This window comes from Passer domesticus, chromosome 1 (genome assembly GCF_036417665.1).
Source record: "Passer domesticus isolate bPasDom1 chromosome 1, bPasDom1.hap1, whole genome shotgun sequence".
Lineage (NCBI taxonomy): Eukaryota > Metazoa > Chordata > Aves > Passeriformes > Passeridae > Passer > Passer domesticus.
In genome coordinates, this window is record NC_087474.1 from 157848618 (window position 1) to 157863893 (window position 15276).

The 15276-nt window shown below is 51.1% G+C and overlaps 1 protein-coding gene and 1 long non-coding RNA gene across 7 annotated transcripts in view; one reads left to right on the forward strand and one right to left on the reverse strand.

Moving 5' to 3' along the window:
- DENND3 (DENN domain containing 3) overlaps positions 1 to 6691 on the forward strand; it is a 31441-nt gene extending 24750 nt beyond the window's left edge. For 5 of the 6 annotated variants that reach the window (XM_064398702.1, XM_064398712.1, XM_064398724.1 and 2 more), the window contains exons 18-23: positions 108 to 247; positions 1403 to 1563; positions 2502 to 2635; positions 2795 to 2910; positions 3023 to 3160; positions 5206 to 6691. In XM_064398702.1, the coding sequence (XP_064254772.1) occupies positions 108 to 247; positions 1403 to 1563; positions 2502 to 2635; positions 2795 to 2910; positions 3023 to 3160; positions 5206 to 5406 (890 nt within the window). In that variant the 3' untranslated portion in view covers positions 5407 to 6691. The other variant, XM_064398750.1, reaches the window with a different exon arrangement.
- Positions 6692 to 14035: 7344 nt separating this feature from the next.
- On the reverse strand, positions 14036 to 14772 carry LOC135290223 (uncharacterized). The gene is made up of 2 exons (XR_010352915.1): positions 14647 to 14772; positions 14036 to 14404 (listed from the first exon to the last, which is right to left on the reverse strand). It is a non-coding gene; the product is annotated as an uncharacterized LOC135290223 (long non-coding RNA).
- Positions 14773 to 15276: the final 504 nt, after the last annotated feature.

Here is a 15276-nt window from a genome sequence, read left to right on the forward strand (position 1 = left end):
TCCAGAAGATGCATTTCATTACAAACCTGCTCTGCCTAATAATGGCTTTCCCACAGGTCTCCAAAAGCATTATGTTTTGACTTCTCTCATCTCTGCTTTATTTCTAGGGCATCTTGACCCTTCAGAAAGACTGGACAATGCTCATCCAAAACTCTGGTGTGCTTTAAATGAGGGGAAGGTTGTGGTCTTTGATGCCTCTACCTGGTCTATCCAGCAACACTGCTTCAAAATGGGCCGCTCTAAACTGGTAAGACTGGCACAGGATCACAGTTCCTGCTTCAGCTGGGGGTGGTTTTGTTGCTGTCACCTGTCTGACCCCAAATCACATCATTCCTTAAAAGTTGTTGAGTTGTTTTGGCTTCAGTTAACCTGGAAAAGTGGAGGTTTTTGAGAAAAGCAGAAAGGAGGATAAATGGATGAATAATAAAACAAGTCAGTGTGGTGAGAAGTGATGGATTGGATTTGGGAGGGCCTGATGGGTTCTTGGGGCAGGAAAGCAGGGTTGAAACAGTTGAAGAGAAAGAATAAAAGACAATTAACCCAAAGAGAAGGGGTATCCTAGGAATAGATAAAAATTCACCCATACTGAAGAACTGGAGATTAGGAGGAGGTGTAAGAAACCAGGTAGATCCTATAGATAGAGCTGTAAAAGTGTCTCAACCAGCAGGTGAAAGGGAGTGGTTTGTGAAAGACCACCTGCAAGAGTAACTCTCTGTGAGAAGGGAATCTGAGCCAGGCATGCAACCTGTGTGAAAAACACACAGTAGGGAGTACACACAGGAGAAGGGATTGGACATGTCACTTGTGTGAAAGGAAAAGAGATTGCTGTGGAGGAGTGTGAGAGAGAGTCCAAAAGGGAGGGGTGAAGCTGATGCTGAAGAGCTGGGTGGAGGAAAGATGGAATTCTAGAAGAGTCAAATACCTAAAAGAAGACAAAAAAATGGTTGGAGGGAGATAAATGAAGAGTGATGGAGGGGAAGGACATTCCAGAGACAGTAGAGGAGACAGTATTTTCTTAAACACCACTTTTAGCTGAACTAGGAAGTGTGGCTATATTGGACAGTTTGATTGGCTTCCAATCCAGAGGAAAGGAGCACACAAACCTCTCTAGTTCCCCTGATGCCCTCTGTAACTTCTGCTTTGTTTGGGCCAGGAAGCACACCTTTAGTCAGTCCCCAAGATAAATTATTAATCCTATTTACTGAAGGATAAACTTTGCACAGAGATCTGTCCCTTCATTATTTATAGAGCAGAGCAAAGGATAGAACACTGGAGAGCCAAGCCTTCATCTCCTACAGTGATCACCAGCAAACTGCAGCATCTGAATACAGCCTTTTCCATGTTACTTCAAAATCTGATTTCTCTCCTAGGCTTTATTTAACCCTGAGCTTTTTCTCCCCAGACTTGCATGGTCATGGTGGAACAGAGTCAAGTGTGGATTGGTTCCCAGGACTCCATTATTTATATCATCAACACCCACAGTATGTCTTGTAACAAGCAACTGAATGATCATCGCTCTGATGTTACAGACATCATTGTGGAGAAGAAGAATGGAACACCCAGGTAGATCTAATATGATTTTCCTAGATGTTGAAAGAATTTGTTGTTTTAAACATAAAATCTTCATTCAGCTAATTTTTGTAGCTACCATATTGTGTATGTCAATTTTAGGTTTTTTAAGAATTTCCTTTTTAAATAAAGAGCACTGTTTGGAACAAAGAGGATAAAGGAATGCTCTTTTGGATGAGAATGAGAACAGCCAGGAACTGGCAGCATCCAGTGAAGAACTGATACAGATGCAGTTTAAAGACCACTTCACTTTTGCTTTGAGCACATCATTGACTATATGTTTACAGCAAGCTTCTGGATTTTTCCTGCCTGTTTATAAAAAAAAGAATTCATTTATTGTTCTGTTCAGGCAAAATGCTTTTGATCTTTTGGTAGCACTGGGAAGAGTGTTGGCTGAAGGTCTCAACCTGCTGTCTTCTCATGGGAAAAGCAGCTCCAGGGTCAATAGGTCTGCCAGTGCTGCAGCAGATGTGACTGGGTTTCAGGAAGAATTTGTTTAAGTGTTGTTGGAACCTTCTGAAAAAGGTTTGCTCATTCTAAAACAACAAATATTAAAGGTAAAAAGAAAAGGGATAGTATAATTTGTTTTTTCAGGTGCAATAACAAATAAGAACAGATTGAGATACTTTTGTTCTAACTCAAGAGAAGATCCATCAGGCAACATTGTTCAGAGGAATTGTGGGGAATGTTTTGTTGTGCTCTACTCCTCATGTGTGATGTAATGTGCTCTCATTCATTGAGCTCTGAGCCTGCAGTGTTTCTAGTTGATACAGAGTTTGTAAAGGATAATCTTGAAGATAATTTAAAAATTAACATTAATTTGGATTACTGTAAAATTGGTTATTTTGCAAGTAATTCTCTTTTGTGTGTGCATTCTTTTCTCAACATGAATGCACACTATACTTCTTAATTTTTTTAATCTGTGCCAACAGTGAAGCATATTCCAGCAGTTTAGATGGAATGGTGATTGCTTGGAACATCAGCACTCTCAAAGTGAACCGTGTCTGTCAGCTGCCCTGCCAAAATCTCTCCTCTATGAAGCTTCATGGTGACCAACTGTGGTGCTGTAAGTCCCTTCTCCAAATTGTAATCATTACCATCTTCACATAATGAAACAAGACAGTTGTTGGATGTTCCATTTTATTTTGCTTTTTTTATCCCATGTTTTGTAGAGATGGAAGAAGTGGGCACCTCTGTAACTAACTCTGTGTCTTTAATGTTGAAGGTACCAGAAGTTGCATTCTTGTAGTGTCAACTCAGGAGTTCCGACCGCAGATGAAAATCGAGCACCACCTGAAGGATGTGTGTTCCTCTTTCCTTGGCTTCCAGCTCTTTCCAGAGGTATTGCACTTACTCTGGTGATACAGTTTAAAGGAGGCAGGGCATTACAAGCCCTGGTTATTTTGATGCATTTTCTGTCAGCAGTGCCTAAATGTATCTTTCTGTGCTTTAGAGAGATGAAGTCTGGGCCTCTTACTCCGGGGGTAGTGACCTGTACATCTGGAACACCAAAGACCTTTCAAGTACACCTCAAAAGATTCATCTTCAGGATTGCTCTGAGATTACTTGTATGATAAGAGTTAAAAATCAGGTGAGAGACATCTGGGCTGCTTTTTGCCTCTTGTGGATTTCTTTACTGAAGTTTTGTTTGTTTGCAGCTGTCCTGGGCTGTCATTGCTTCCTCAATGGGTGGGTGCATAAGTACATGAGGTTTGGAATGTTGATTTCTCTTTGAAATCAGAGAAGCTAAAGATTGCCTAACACAAATGGCTGTTGCAGATGTACCCCAAAATGCATGGCAAGCAAAACCCCTCTTCAGTAGTTAAATGTCTGGTGACATTTATTAGCCATTGACATTTCCAAGGAACTGTAGAAATGGAAAGTTTAGGTCCTTTGATATTTTATCTCAGGGCTCCTCAGACTAAGCCTTGAAAAAAGGTTACCAGACAAACAACAAATGCCAATTAATTGGCCTGGTTTTGTAGATGACCTTTTCCTTGATTAGTTAATACATTCTTAATTCAGGACAGACCAAAGGAGGCAGTGGGTTTCTGCCTTGGCATCTTGTGTCCATGTCACTATTGGCCTCTGTGTAGCTGCTTTTATGTGGTACCAGGAGCAGTGCAAGTGATTGTAGCTGTGCTATCACAGGGGCCCATTCAACATTATTTTGCAAATAAATAGCTAATGTATATCTACTGGGAAAGCAACTTTTGGAATCCTCTTCTTCCTTCCTTCCTCAAAATTTTTTTTTTTTAATGGAATAGGGAGATTTTCTCTGTATTCACCCTCTGGTTAGACTTTATCCTAAAATTATTTTTCATTTTAGTAATTCTTCCCCAAGGCAGAGATTAATATATTTAACCTCTGGTTCAAGGGAGTGAGAGGATTGTTTGGAACCCCTCAAGGCATTAACCTCTCTTTTGTTCTATTGAAGAACTTTTTTCCTTTTTCTTGTCTTCTTTAAGTAATTTATGAATAAGTTTAGAAATACTGATCCTTGGGGGACACCACTAGTGACAGGCTCAAGCAGACCCTGTGCCACCACTCACACTGCTGTTCCCTCTACCCAGCAATGAGTTATGGACAGTGAACTTGGTAAAGGCTGACAACATTGGCAGGGCTGTCAGTCACAGGCTTTAATTAAAAACAAGCCATTGTTTTTCTTTAATAAACTGGGGAGAAACTCAGCTGCGTGCTATGTCTGTCTGAAATGGGATGTGTTCTGTCTGGCACCTTGGCCTATGCCTTTTATTACCTATTATTGGACCCAGTCTCTGTGGCTTTGATTTAATTTTGAACTTGCTGGTGCCACAGTTCCCTGGAGAGCAGCAGGCTCATGAATTTCACTGCCAGCCCTGTACAGAGAAGTACTTTCTTCTCAGTGAAACGGAACTATTTCTAGTTCCCCCACGTCCCTGACTTCCTTAATTTCAGGGTGGAACAGTGGTTCTACATGCAGCTTATCTCTCTTCTGTTAGTTCATAAACCTTTTATAAAGGCTCCTTAGCTGCCTTCTCTCCAACCTAAGGAGTCTTGGCTTTTCCATCTTCCCTGTGGGGATGGTGAGGCCCTGGCAGACTGCCCAGAGAAGCTGTGGTTGCCCCCATCCCGTTCAAGGCCAGTTTGGATGGAGCCCTGAGCAGCCTGGTCTCATGGAAAGCTGTCCCTGACCATGGCAGGGGACTGAAACCAGATCTTTAAAGTCCCCTTCAACCCAAGACATTTTCTGATCTTTGCTCATATGACCCCAGGACACAGCTGCTCCTTTCTCTTGGCAGTTTTAACTGCTCTTCCCTGGATTTTCTCTGCTCTTGCAGTGCAAGGGCACACTGTGCCTTACACAGGGGTGAGGGAGAGCAGCCCCAGTGCCAGCTGAACATTCCAGTATGGGGCACAGGAGCAGAGACACCCACCAGGAGCCCTCAGCTCATGCCACAATAGCTGAGGAGACTTGGAGATGGCCAGGAGCAGTGCTGGCCAAGCCCCTATTTATACTGATGAGGAAATTTTCAGCGTTTCCCTTTTCCAGCCAAGCATGAGGGAACCCCACTGTACCAGATAAACCTCCTTGACTGCATCCTGGCCTGGAATGTGAAATACTGAAAAGCCTGTGGGTTTGTTTTGTTCCCCCAGCTGTGGGTTGGCAGCAGTGGGAAGCTGCAGGGCAAGAGCAAAGGGAAGATCTACGTGGTCAGTGCTGAGAGGAGGAGTGTGGAGAAGGAGCTGGTCGGCCACGCCGACGCGGTGAGGGCACTGTGCTCGGCGGAGGACAGGTACGTCCTCAGCGGCTCTGGCAGGGAAGAAGGGAAGATTGCCATTTGGAAGGCTGGATAGCCACGCTATTCCTAATGTGCCTGCCTCCTCTGGGGAAAGGCAAACTCCTGGGACTGTGTTTACTTCAGCATTTTGCATCTACTTCAACCACCTGCCAGTGTTATTGTCCTGTATTTATTGGGTTTCCATCCCTGTGTTGTTGAAAAGGGAAATCAAAGCAGATCTTCCCTCGCACCTTGTCCTGCTCCTGCACATTTGGTAAAGGAACAGAAATGGGAGAAGACAGGTCACTGTCTTCCAGCTGGACGTGAGGTGGTGTGGAGGGTTGGGGTTACCTGCCTGGGGCAGGTCACACTGGGAACACCAGAGCCAGCTCAGTAATTCAATGTGAGATCTCTCTCAGCAGTGCAAAGTTGCTTTAAAAAGGATTTTGTGATGTCTTTTCAGCCTGTAATAGGTGGAAATGGGCACTGATAAAACCAAGTGCACTTGGACTTACAGAATTGTCACTGTGATCATCTTTCTGAGCTCAGCTGTAGGTGGGCAGTGAGCCTGACCTTTGGTGGGATTTCTGGGGCTGTTTTGTTTCAAATGCAGGCACAGACAGGCTCTCCCCACAGCACTGAAAGCTCCTCCAGCTGAAACAATGTATTTCCAATGAATATTTTCATTTTTTAGATGTATTTTTTCTTTGAAAACAATGCACAGCACTTGGCATTTGGAACAGTTTGTGAAACTGATTTTTTTTTTATCTGAAGCATTAATTTATTTAATTCCTGTATATATTATATTTGCTTTTGGAAGTACCTCTCAGTCTCTGTGCAGACCAACCTCTGCCCCTCCTCCCTTCAGTTCTGTTCCTACAATCAGAGGAACTGCTGTTATTTTGGTAGAACCTGCTTCATTTTTAAGTTCTGCACAGTCCTGAAACCCCTCCTCAATCCCTGGAGTGAGCACCAGGGGCTGCAGCCTGGAGGAGTCTCCAGAGCAGCATTCCCTGATTGGTGCCTGATGCACAGTGGTTTTTCCACTCATGACATTTATCTGCAAGAAAAACAAGACATCTGTGCAGAATAGTTTGATCTGCATCAGTGCTGAGTGGAAAAGTGTCTAAAAGACTGTAAATAGAAGGACAAAATGGGCTGCTACTTTTCTTAATAAATATAAACCAGTGTAGGGCTAAATAGAAGGATATAAACAACTGGAAAATATTATGACTAGAAATTGTACAACTCTGTATAATATTTCTGCTGATAAAAGTTTTTATCATGGCATGGTAACAAAAATGTTACTTTTTTATCTTTTATATCAATTTAAGAATATTAAACACTATATTGATACTCTAGTCTCTGTACTTTGTTTTCCTGTTGATACTGGAGAATGATGATTTTAGCACTGACTTGCTCCTCTCTGTGTGCTGTAACAATAATTGCCTGGGGTTTTCTCTCTGTATGTTCTCCTATCTGAGGCAGCTTCTGCTGTCCCCTTTTCAGCCCCATGTCTGTGCCTTTCAGGTTCCTTCTTTCCTCCCCTGGCTTGGTCAGGCTGCTTGGGGTAAGTGACAGGAATTATTTACTGAATTCAAAGACACACAAAGTTAATGAACTTTCCCTGGCTCCAGAAATGAACCAGCTGTACCAACCTGCTGCCCACCTGTTGCTGTCTTTATTAATTTTCATTCCTGGCATATTTTTTAGACATGGTTTTGTCTTCTTAGCTGGTTTTTAGGTGCTCACTGACCATCTCAGCTTTGCTTCAGGATTTCAGCTGTGGGAATGGACCTGCAGTCACAGCACTGTGAGGTTCTCTTCAGCTTTCAGTAGAGTTTCAGGTACTTCCCATGGGCCTTTTGGTGGTGGGAAGGCACCCCGAGCTCCTCAGAGCTGCTCTTTTCCCCTCTGCCAGTGAGAGCTTGGCCAGGTGTGGTTGCCTCTGTGAGTCACTGCCTCCCAGAGAAGGGACAAAGGGAGCAGGAGCTGCCCCTGGCAGGAGAAGGGAGGCTGTGAGTGACCAGGCTGAGCACTCCCCATCCCTTCTGGCCCTAAAGCTGTGCTGCTGTTGGGCTTGGTCAGCCTCTGTCTGAGACTGTGAGCCCAGCCTGTGCTGCCATCCCCTTCTCTTCTCTCATCAGGGAAATGTTGTCTGTTTCTTGGAAACCTCAAGGCTAATGTTTGTTCAGCTCTTTTTTGCTGTTTTTTTATTTTTTCCTGGTTTCCCAACCTGAAAAACCTGAGAGGAGCACAGAGACCTGCCAGGAGCCCATGGTGGTCTTGGTTTTATGGTCCAGTTTTTGGAGGCACTGTGTAGAGAAGGGAGTTGGACTCAATGATCCATATAAGTCACTTCCAAATTGAGCTGTTCTGTGATTCTTTGATCAAACCAAGGGATGGCAGTGTCTGCTTCCAGAAACAACCCAGCTGTGGAAATGGGAGCTGCTTGGAAAATCAGGCTGGCTGTGATCTCCCCAGTAGGGCCATGCAGGGAGGGAGGAAACAGCTCCTTCCTCTGCCCCCAGCCTGTGCTCACAGGCTGCTGGGGGCTTTCATGGGACCAAGTCCCATTTTCCTTCAGTGCCAGCTGAGTCCTTTTGGAGGCAAATGGAACTAAACCCCATCTCCACCCCCTGATGTGCATTCCTTACCTGTCTGCACCCATTTCATCTGCCACTGTAACCTGCAGGATTCCTCCTGGCATCTTGCTTCCCTCTCCAAGGCGAGTTGTCCAGTTTCTTGGCACAGGTCCCCTGCTCTTGGAAGCAGTGGGTGGCCCTGTGCCACCCCAGCTGTCAGGACAGGGACACTGCTGCACAAATGCACAGGATGCTGCCACCAGCCACCCTTGTCCCCAGGATCTGGGCCACTGTTCTGTTGAAATTCATCTCTGGCCCTGCTGGGTGGCTGCCACCTTTTTGAGCTATGAAGGGCTGCCCAGCACGTGGGCCCCCAGCGTGACAGGGTGTGGGATGTCACCTGGAGGATGGTGAAATCCCACAAGCACAGCCCATGTCCCCTGTGGGCTCTGTGTGCAATGAGTGCTGCACAGCCAGGCTGACACTGCTGCGGGGTCTGCGAGTGCACGAGGTTCTGGCTGGGGATGGACATGGGGACGTGGGGACAATATGCCACCCCTGCCCCCAGAATGGGAGATACCCTGGCTGCTGCAAAGCATGGAGAATGCAGGGACTGGTCCCACTGGGGCAGACTGGGCTGGGGGAGGTTTTTGTACTGGTTTTTGGTTGTTCTTGGTCCTGGGAAGTGGAGGCAGTGCTGGAGCAGCTCCTCTCCAGGCTGTTCCGAAGCACTCCAAGGTCACTGTGGGTTATTCTGTAACGAGCAACAGCTCAGGGGGTGACCCAGATCCACTGTCCTCACCCCCACCACAGCACACTCCAGCCAGCCCAGACCCAGCACCCTCTCCCAGCCTAAGCAGGGACCTCCTACTCCTGGACAAGGATCACAGAGTCCCAGGGCCAGGGATGAGTGACATCCCCTGAGCAGAGCAGGGGGATCACCCTAAAGGAACAACAGCATGCAAGAGGTTTCTGCTTCTTGTCCCTCCTTCCAGACCTCATCCTGCCATGACGCTGGAAGGGATCAAGGTTTCCCCTCTTCCTACACATGGGACAGGGCCCCTTTGCCTGTCATTGTACCTGCAGAAGACAGGGATGTAGGAAATTCCCTGGCACTTAATCCCCCCTTCAGTTTGGGCTCTCCAGATACAGGTGTCCCTCAAGGTGAGCAAGAGCCAAAGACTCTGCTAGGCAGAGTGGGGCCAGGAGGGGAGGCTAGTAGCTACTAGGAAGAAACTCAGCTCCATCCCACACAAACCCAGCACAGACCCTCTCTGGATGTTCTGCAGGTTTCTGGAGAGGCTCCTGCACTAGTGAGGAGGGTCCCCATTCTCCTCAATGTACTGGTGGAAAAGCAACTGCAGAGGCTGGGCCTGATATACAGTTAATTTTGTTTTTAAGTTTTCACATCTTAAACTCATATCCAGGAAAAAGTGTATGGATGAGCTTTGTTTGGCCAAAAGGGAAACTAGTGCAGTTGCCAGAGTTCTCACGTGAGAGGCCAGGAGCATTGGTGGCTGCATTCCCCAGTGTTTCTAAGGCCAGGGGTGAAAACACCAGGTTGGGTGGGGGTGCTGATGTGGTGGAGGGTAGGAAGGCTCTGTGGAGGCTGGGAAGCCTCTGTGGAGGCTGGATGGATGGTGTGAGGCCAGTAGGATGAGGTTCAAGAAGAGCAAGGCCTGGGTCCTGTCCTCATGTCCCAAGAAGCCCCTGCAGTGGCCCAGGCTGGGGCAGAGTGGCTGGAAATGTGCCCAGCAGGAAAGGCCAAACAGGAGCCAGTGTGTGCCCAGCTGGGCAGGGAGGCCAGTGGTTTCCTGCCCTCTGTGTCAGCACCAGTGTGGCCAGCAGGACCATGGCAGTGACTGTCCCTCTGTGCTGGGCACTGGGGAGGCCACACCTCGAGGGCTGTGTGCAGATGTGTGGTGCTGTTGAGCTGGGATTAGTGAGAGATGCCTCTGCCCAAATTAAGGTGCCAAGAAGACCATCTATCAAAATCAACAGCAGATATTTATTTCACAGTAAATGTGGGGTACAGAGGTAGAAAGAGAGAGAGGAAAGAGGAAGGTGAGAAGAAAAGAGGGGGAATAGAGGGGTTGGGATTGGGAGATCTCAGGTGGGATGCGGAAGATTTGGGGTGGTGAGGCATGGGGAAGAGCAGGACTGGGGTGAGGAAGAAATTTAACACAGAACAGTCCAAGAGGCTGGGCTTCACCAGCATCCTGTTGGCTTTGCCTCATCCTGTGAGTCTCTGCACTGGGGTCCCAGTGGTTCCTCTAGTGGTGAGGATGCCGGGTAAATAATCCAGGGTTAACACCTTTCTCCAGTCTATGGTGTTGCAGGTGTGCAGGGAAGCATTTTCCTATTTGCCATGTGAAGAGAGAATGGATTTGACTTTATTTACGTGCAATGCTGAGGCCCAAGGCGCATTTCTCAGCTCTGATTCCAGGCAGGGATGTTGCCTGAAAATGCAGCCTGGGCCTAAGTTCAGCTCCTCGGGATTCTAAAAGGCAGCGCTGTCATCCTTCCTCAGCCGGCTCTCCCTGACCAGGCTGCCTTGCTGGTGGCTCGGGGTGAGGGGCTGGGGCCGGCAGCAGGACCTACCTTTGGCAAGTCCTTGCCTTGGCCGCCATCCACCCATCCATCCATGCATCCCAGCTTTTATCTCCCTGGAGCCTTGCCTCTGGGACCTGCCACTGCCCCTGGGAGCTGGGCGTCCTCAGGCTGAGCCGGCATCTTTGGCCATGGTCCTGCTGCCGGCCCCGGGCTCACTCCTCTGGCTGCCCCCTGAGGCAGCTGAAGGAGAAAAGGCGGCGCAGAGCCCGCCGGGCCCTCTTGGCCATGGAGCGCCGTGGCCGTGGGGCCGGGGGCTGCGGGACGGCTGCGCTGCCAGCGGGGCCAGCAGGAACGCTGCGTGCCAGGGGCTGGGCAGGCACCGGGCAAGCTCCTGCCGGCGGCTCATCCCCGCAGGGCTTTTCCTGGGGAGGGGCGGCCTGGGCACGGCCAGCCTCCATGCCCGCTGCCTCGGCCTCCTCCGCGGCATCGGCAGGCGCGGCGCAACCCGCAAACCCCTTTGCCTCTTGGGGCAGTGCCCAGGGGAGAGGCTCGCTGTGCCCCTGCTCGCTGAGGTCGCTGTCCGGACTAGAAGGTTCTGGCTCTTCGTCTTCCTCTCCCGGTGGGAGAGAGAACGGGCTCTCTGGCTCGCTGTCCCACTCTCCTGCCTCTGCTCCAGCTCGGAGCTTTCGTCCCTCCCACTTTTCCAGGAGCTCGTTTACAAGAGCATCGCAGGACGGCTCCTCGGCAGAGGCAGAGCGCAGGTGTGCCAGGCGGGCAGGTGTCTCTGTGTTGTTTTCTGTCCCTCCTGCTGGCTCTCTGGTCACTCCCAAAGTGCTGCGAAGCCCCCGGGAGCCTGCAGCGAGTTCTGGGGTGACACTTGGCGAGTCCCTGAGGACACATCCTTCTTTGTCTTGCCACGGGAGAAACAAGGCACTCTCTGGCTCTCTGTCCATCTGTCCTGCTGCTTCTCTGTCAGGGAGCTCTTCGTGCTCCCAGTTTTCCTGGAGCTCCTCGACGGGAGCGTCCCAGGACAGAGAGTCATCAGAGACAGGGCACAGCTCGGCCAACAAGTGGTCGAGAGTCACAAGCTCCGAGTGCTTTGGTGCCTCTCCTGTGGCATCTTTGGATGCGCTGTGCCTGTCCGAATGGCCAGCAGCAGGCTGGAGGATGGGGCTTGGTGAATCCGCAAGGATGCTCCTGGACATCATGGGGCATTCTTTGTTGTCCAGGGAGGAGAAGATGGCTCTAAACATCTCATCATAGACTTTGTTGTCCATCTCCTCCAGCTCCTCCCTCTTTTTACGCAAACGATGCACCAAAGCCTCCTCATCCTTTGGGCGCAGCTGCTTGCGCCGTGCAGTTTGCCTGGCTGGCCTCCAAATTCCCTGTGCCTCTGGGCGGGCACTTACCCACTTGGAAGTTCTCGGGGTGGACCTGTTCTCCCGCAGATATGGGCCCAGGCCCGTGAACAGGTCACTGCAGGTGTTGCCCCCTTGCCCTTCCTGCACCTTGAGGAACTCCTCTGTCTCAGAGTGCCCCAGGTGCTCCCAAGATGGCTGGGTCGCAGTGCAGAGCGGCGCACCACGTGCGGGTTGCACGGGTGGCAGGCGATGGCCCTGCCTTGCTGCTGTCCCATGCCGTTTGTACAGCAGTGGCTGCCCCTGCCGGGGCCGGCCGTGGGCATTTGCCTCCTGCTGCTTCCACATCTTCAGTGTTCTGTGCCAGACACTGGCCAGAATCACCAAGGTGAGCTGCTGCGTCCTGAGAAGCTGCTGCGTCCTGAGAAGCTGCTGCCTCCTCAGAGAGCTGCTCTCCTGGGAGTGGCCACTGCCGGGTATTTATAGCCCCAAGGGCCACAACGTGGACCCATGTCACAATGGCCTCTGGGCACGATGTCACCACGGGTCACAAAGGCCTGGTGGGCATGGCCGCCCATGGTCCCAGAGGCCTGGCGCTTTCCATGCAGATGCCCTTGGTCACAAAAGCCTTGTTTAGGTTGTTGCCCCTCGATTTGCCAACATTTGTTCTTTTCTCACTGACCTGCAGCTCTGTCTTGTTCCACCTTATGTGTTCCTCCCCTAACATCCTCAAGGAAGCCCTGTGCCCTGCCAAAGTGGGATTCCCACCCAGCCCACCATGTTTCCCAGGCCTGATCCCAGGGAGAATGAAAAAAACCGGCTTAAATTTCATCTGGCCACTACCTTTAAAAATAAAATCGGTCTTTGTTAAAAAAGAGAGGAACACAGGAGTGCCAAGGAAAATCACCCTTATTAATTGATGTGAAGATGAGGGAAATATGGTCACAAGGGACAAGGAGAAGGCTGAGGTACAGAATGCCTTCTTTGCCTCAGCCTTCAACAGTCAGATGGGTTATCCTGAGGGCAAGCAGTCTCCTGAGCTGGCACACAGGGACACGGGGCACACTGGAGCACCTGCAATCCCGGGGGAAGTCATCAGTGACCTGTGCAGCCACTTTGACACTGCCAAGTCTGGGAGCCTGGCCCAGAGTCCCCCAGGGGTGCTGAGGGAGCCCATGGAAGAGCTGGCTAAGCCTGACTCCTATCCTTCATTGTCATCATTCCTGGGCAGATGGGGAGGTCCCAGATGACTGGAGGTGGCAGTGTGACATCCATGCCCAAGAAGGGCCTCAGGGAGGATGCAGGGAACTGCAGGCCTGTCAGCCTGACCTCGGGGCCCAGCCGGGTTCTGGAGCAGATCCTCGTGAGGGGGATCACAGGGCCCAGAGGGGACAGCTGAGGGATCAGGCCCAGGGAGTTTGGGTTTAGAAAGGCAGGTCCTGCCTGAGAGATGGGATGTCCTTTGGGCTGTGGGTGACCTGCCTCAGGCCTGAGGGAAAAGCAGGGCTTGGAGTCTCCATGAACTTGAGCAAAGCCTTTGACTCCATCTCCCACAGCACAGCCCTGGAAAAGCCGTCAGCCCAGGGCTTGGGCAGGGGCACTCTTGGCTGGGTTAAGAGCTGTCAGGATGGCCAGGTCCAGAGAGTGGTGGGGAATGGTGTCACACTGAGTGTTGTCTGGTCACTATCAGTGTCCCCTGGGCCCAGTCCTGTTCAGGACCTGTCCTGTGGGTGTGGACAAGGGCATAGAAGGTACCCTCACTAGTAAATTTGTGATGAGTCCAAGGTGCGTGGGAGTGTCTCTTCTCTGGAGATTAGGAAGGCTGTACAGGCTGGCTGGATGCTGTGAAGCCAGTGGGCTGAGGTTCAAGAAGAGCAAGGCCTGGGTCCTGTCCTCATGTTCCAAGAAGCCCCTGCAGTGGCCCAAGCTGGGGCAGAGTGGCTGGAAATGTGCCCAGCAGGAAAGGCCCTGGGGGTGACAAAAGACAAACAGGAGCCAGTGTGTGCCCAGCTGGGCAGGGAGGCCAGTGGTTTCCTGCCCTCTGTGTCAGCACCAGTGTGGCCAGCAGGCCCATGGCAGTGACTGTCCCTCTGTGCTGGGCACTGGGGAGGCCACACCTCGAGGGCTGTGTGCAGATGTGGGGTCCTGTTGAGCTGGGATTAGTGAGAGATGCCTCTCCCCAAATAAATGAGCCAAGAAGACCAAAAGATCAAAATCAACAGCAGAGATTTATTTCACAGTAAATGTGGGGTACAGAGGTAGAAAGGGATAGGAAAGAGGAAGGTAAGAAGGAAAGAGGGGGAATAGAGGGGTTGGGATTGGGAGGTCTGGGGTGGGATGGGGAAGATTTGGGGTGGTGAGGCATGGGGAAGAGCAGGACTGGGGTGAGGAAGAGATTAAACACAGGACAGTCCAAGATGGTGGGCTCCACCAGCATCCTGTTGGCTTTGCCTCATCCTGTGATTCTCTGCACTGGGGTCCCAGTGGTTCCTCTAGAGGTCAGGACTCTGGGTCATTCATCCAGGGTTAACAGCTTTCTCCAGTCTATGGTGTTGCAGGTGTGCAGGGAAGCATTTTCCTACTTGCCATGTGAAGAGAGAATGGGTTAGCCTTTATTTACCTACAATACTGAGGCCCAAGGGGCATTTCTCAGCTCTGATTCCAGGCAGGGATGTTGCCTGAAAATGCAGCCTGGGCCTAAGTTCAGCTCCTCGGGATTCTAAAAGGCAGCGCTGTCATCCGTCCTCAGCCGGCTCTCCCTGACCAGGCTGCCTTGCTGGTGGCTCGGGGTGAGGGGCTGGGGCCGGCAGCAGGTCCTACCTTTGCCAAGTCCTTGCCTTGGCCGCCATCCACCCATCCATCCATGCATCCTAGCTTTTCATCTCGCCACTGCCGTTCCCTCTGGGCCCTGCCACTGCCCTGGGAGCTGGGCGTCCTCAGGCTGAGCCAGCATCTTTGGCCATGGTGCTGCTGCCGGCCCCGGGCTCACTCCTCTGGCTGCCCCCTGAGGCAGCTGAAGGAGAAAAGGCGGCGCAGAGCCCGCCGGGCCCTCTTGGCCATGGAGCGCCGTGGCCGTGGGGCCGGGGGCTGCGGGACGGCTGCGCTGCCAGCGGGGCCAGCAGGAACGCTGCGTGCCAGGGGCTGGGCAGGCACCGGGCAAGCTCCTGCCGGCGGCTCATCCCCGCAGGGCTTTTCCTGGGGAGGGGCGGCCTGGGCACGGCCAGCCTCCATGCCTGCTGCCTCGGCCTCCTCCGCGGCATCGGCAGGCGAGGCGCAACCCGCAAACCCCTTTGCCTCTTGGGGCAGTGCCCAGGGGAGAGGCTCGCTGTGCCCCTGCTCGCTGAGGTCGCTGTCCGGACTAGAAGGTTCTGGCTCTTCGTCTTCCTCTCCCGGTGGGAGAGAGAACGGGCTCTCTGGCTCGCTGTCCCACTCTCCTGCCTCTGCACCAGC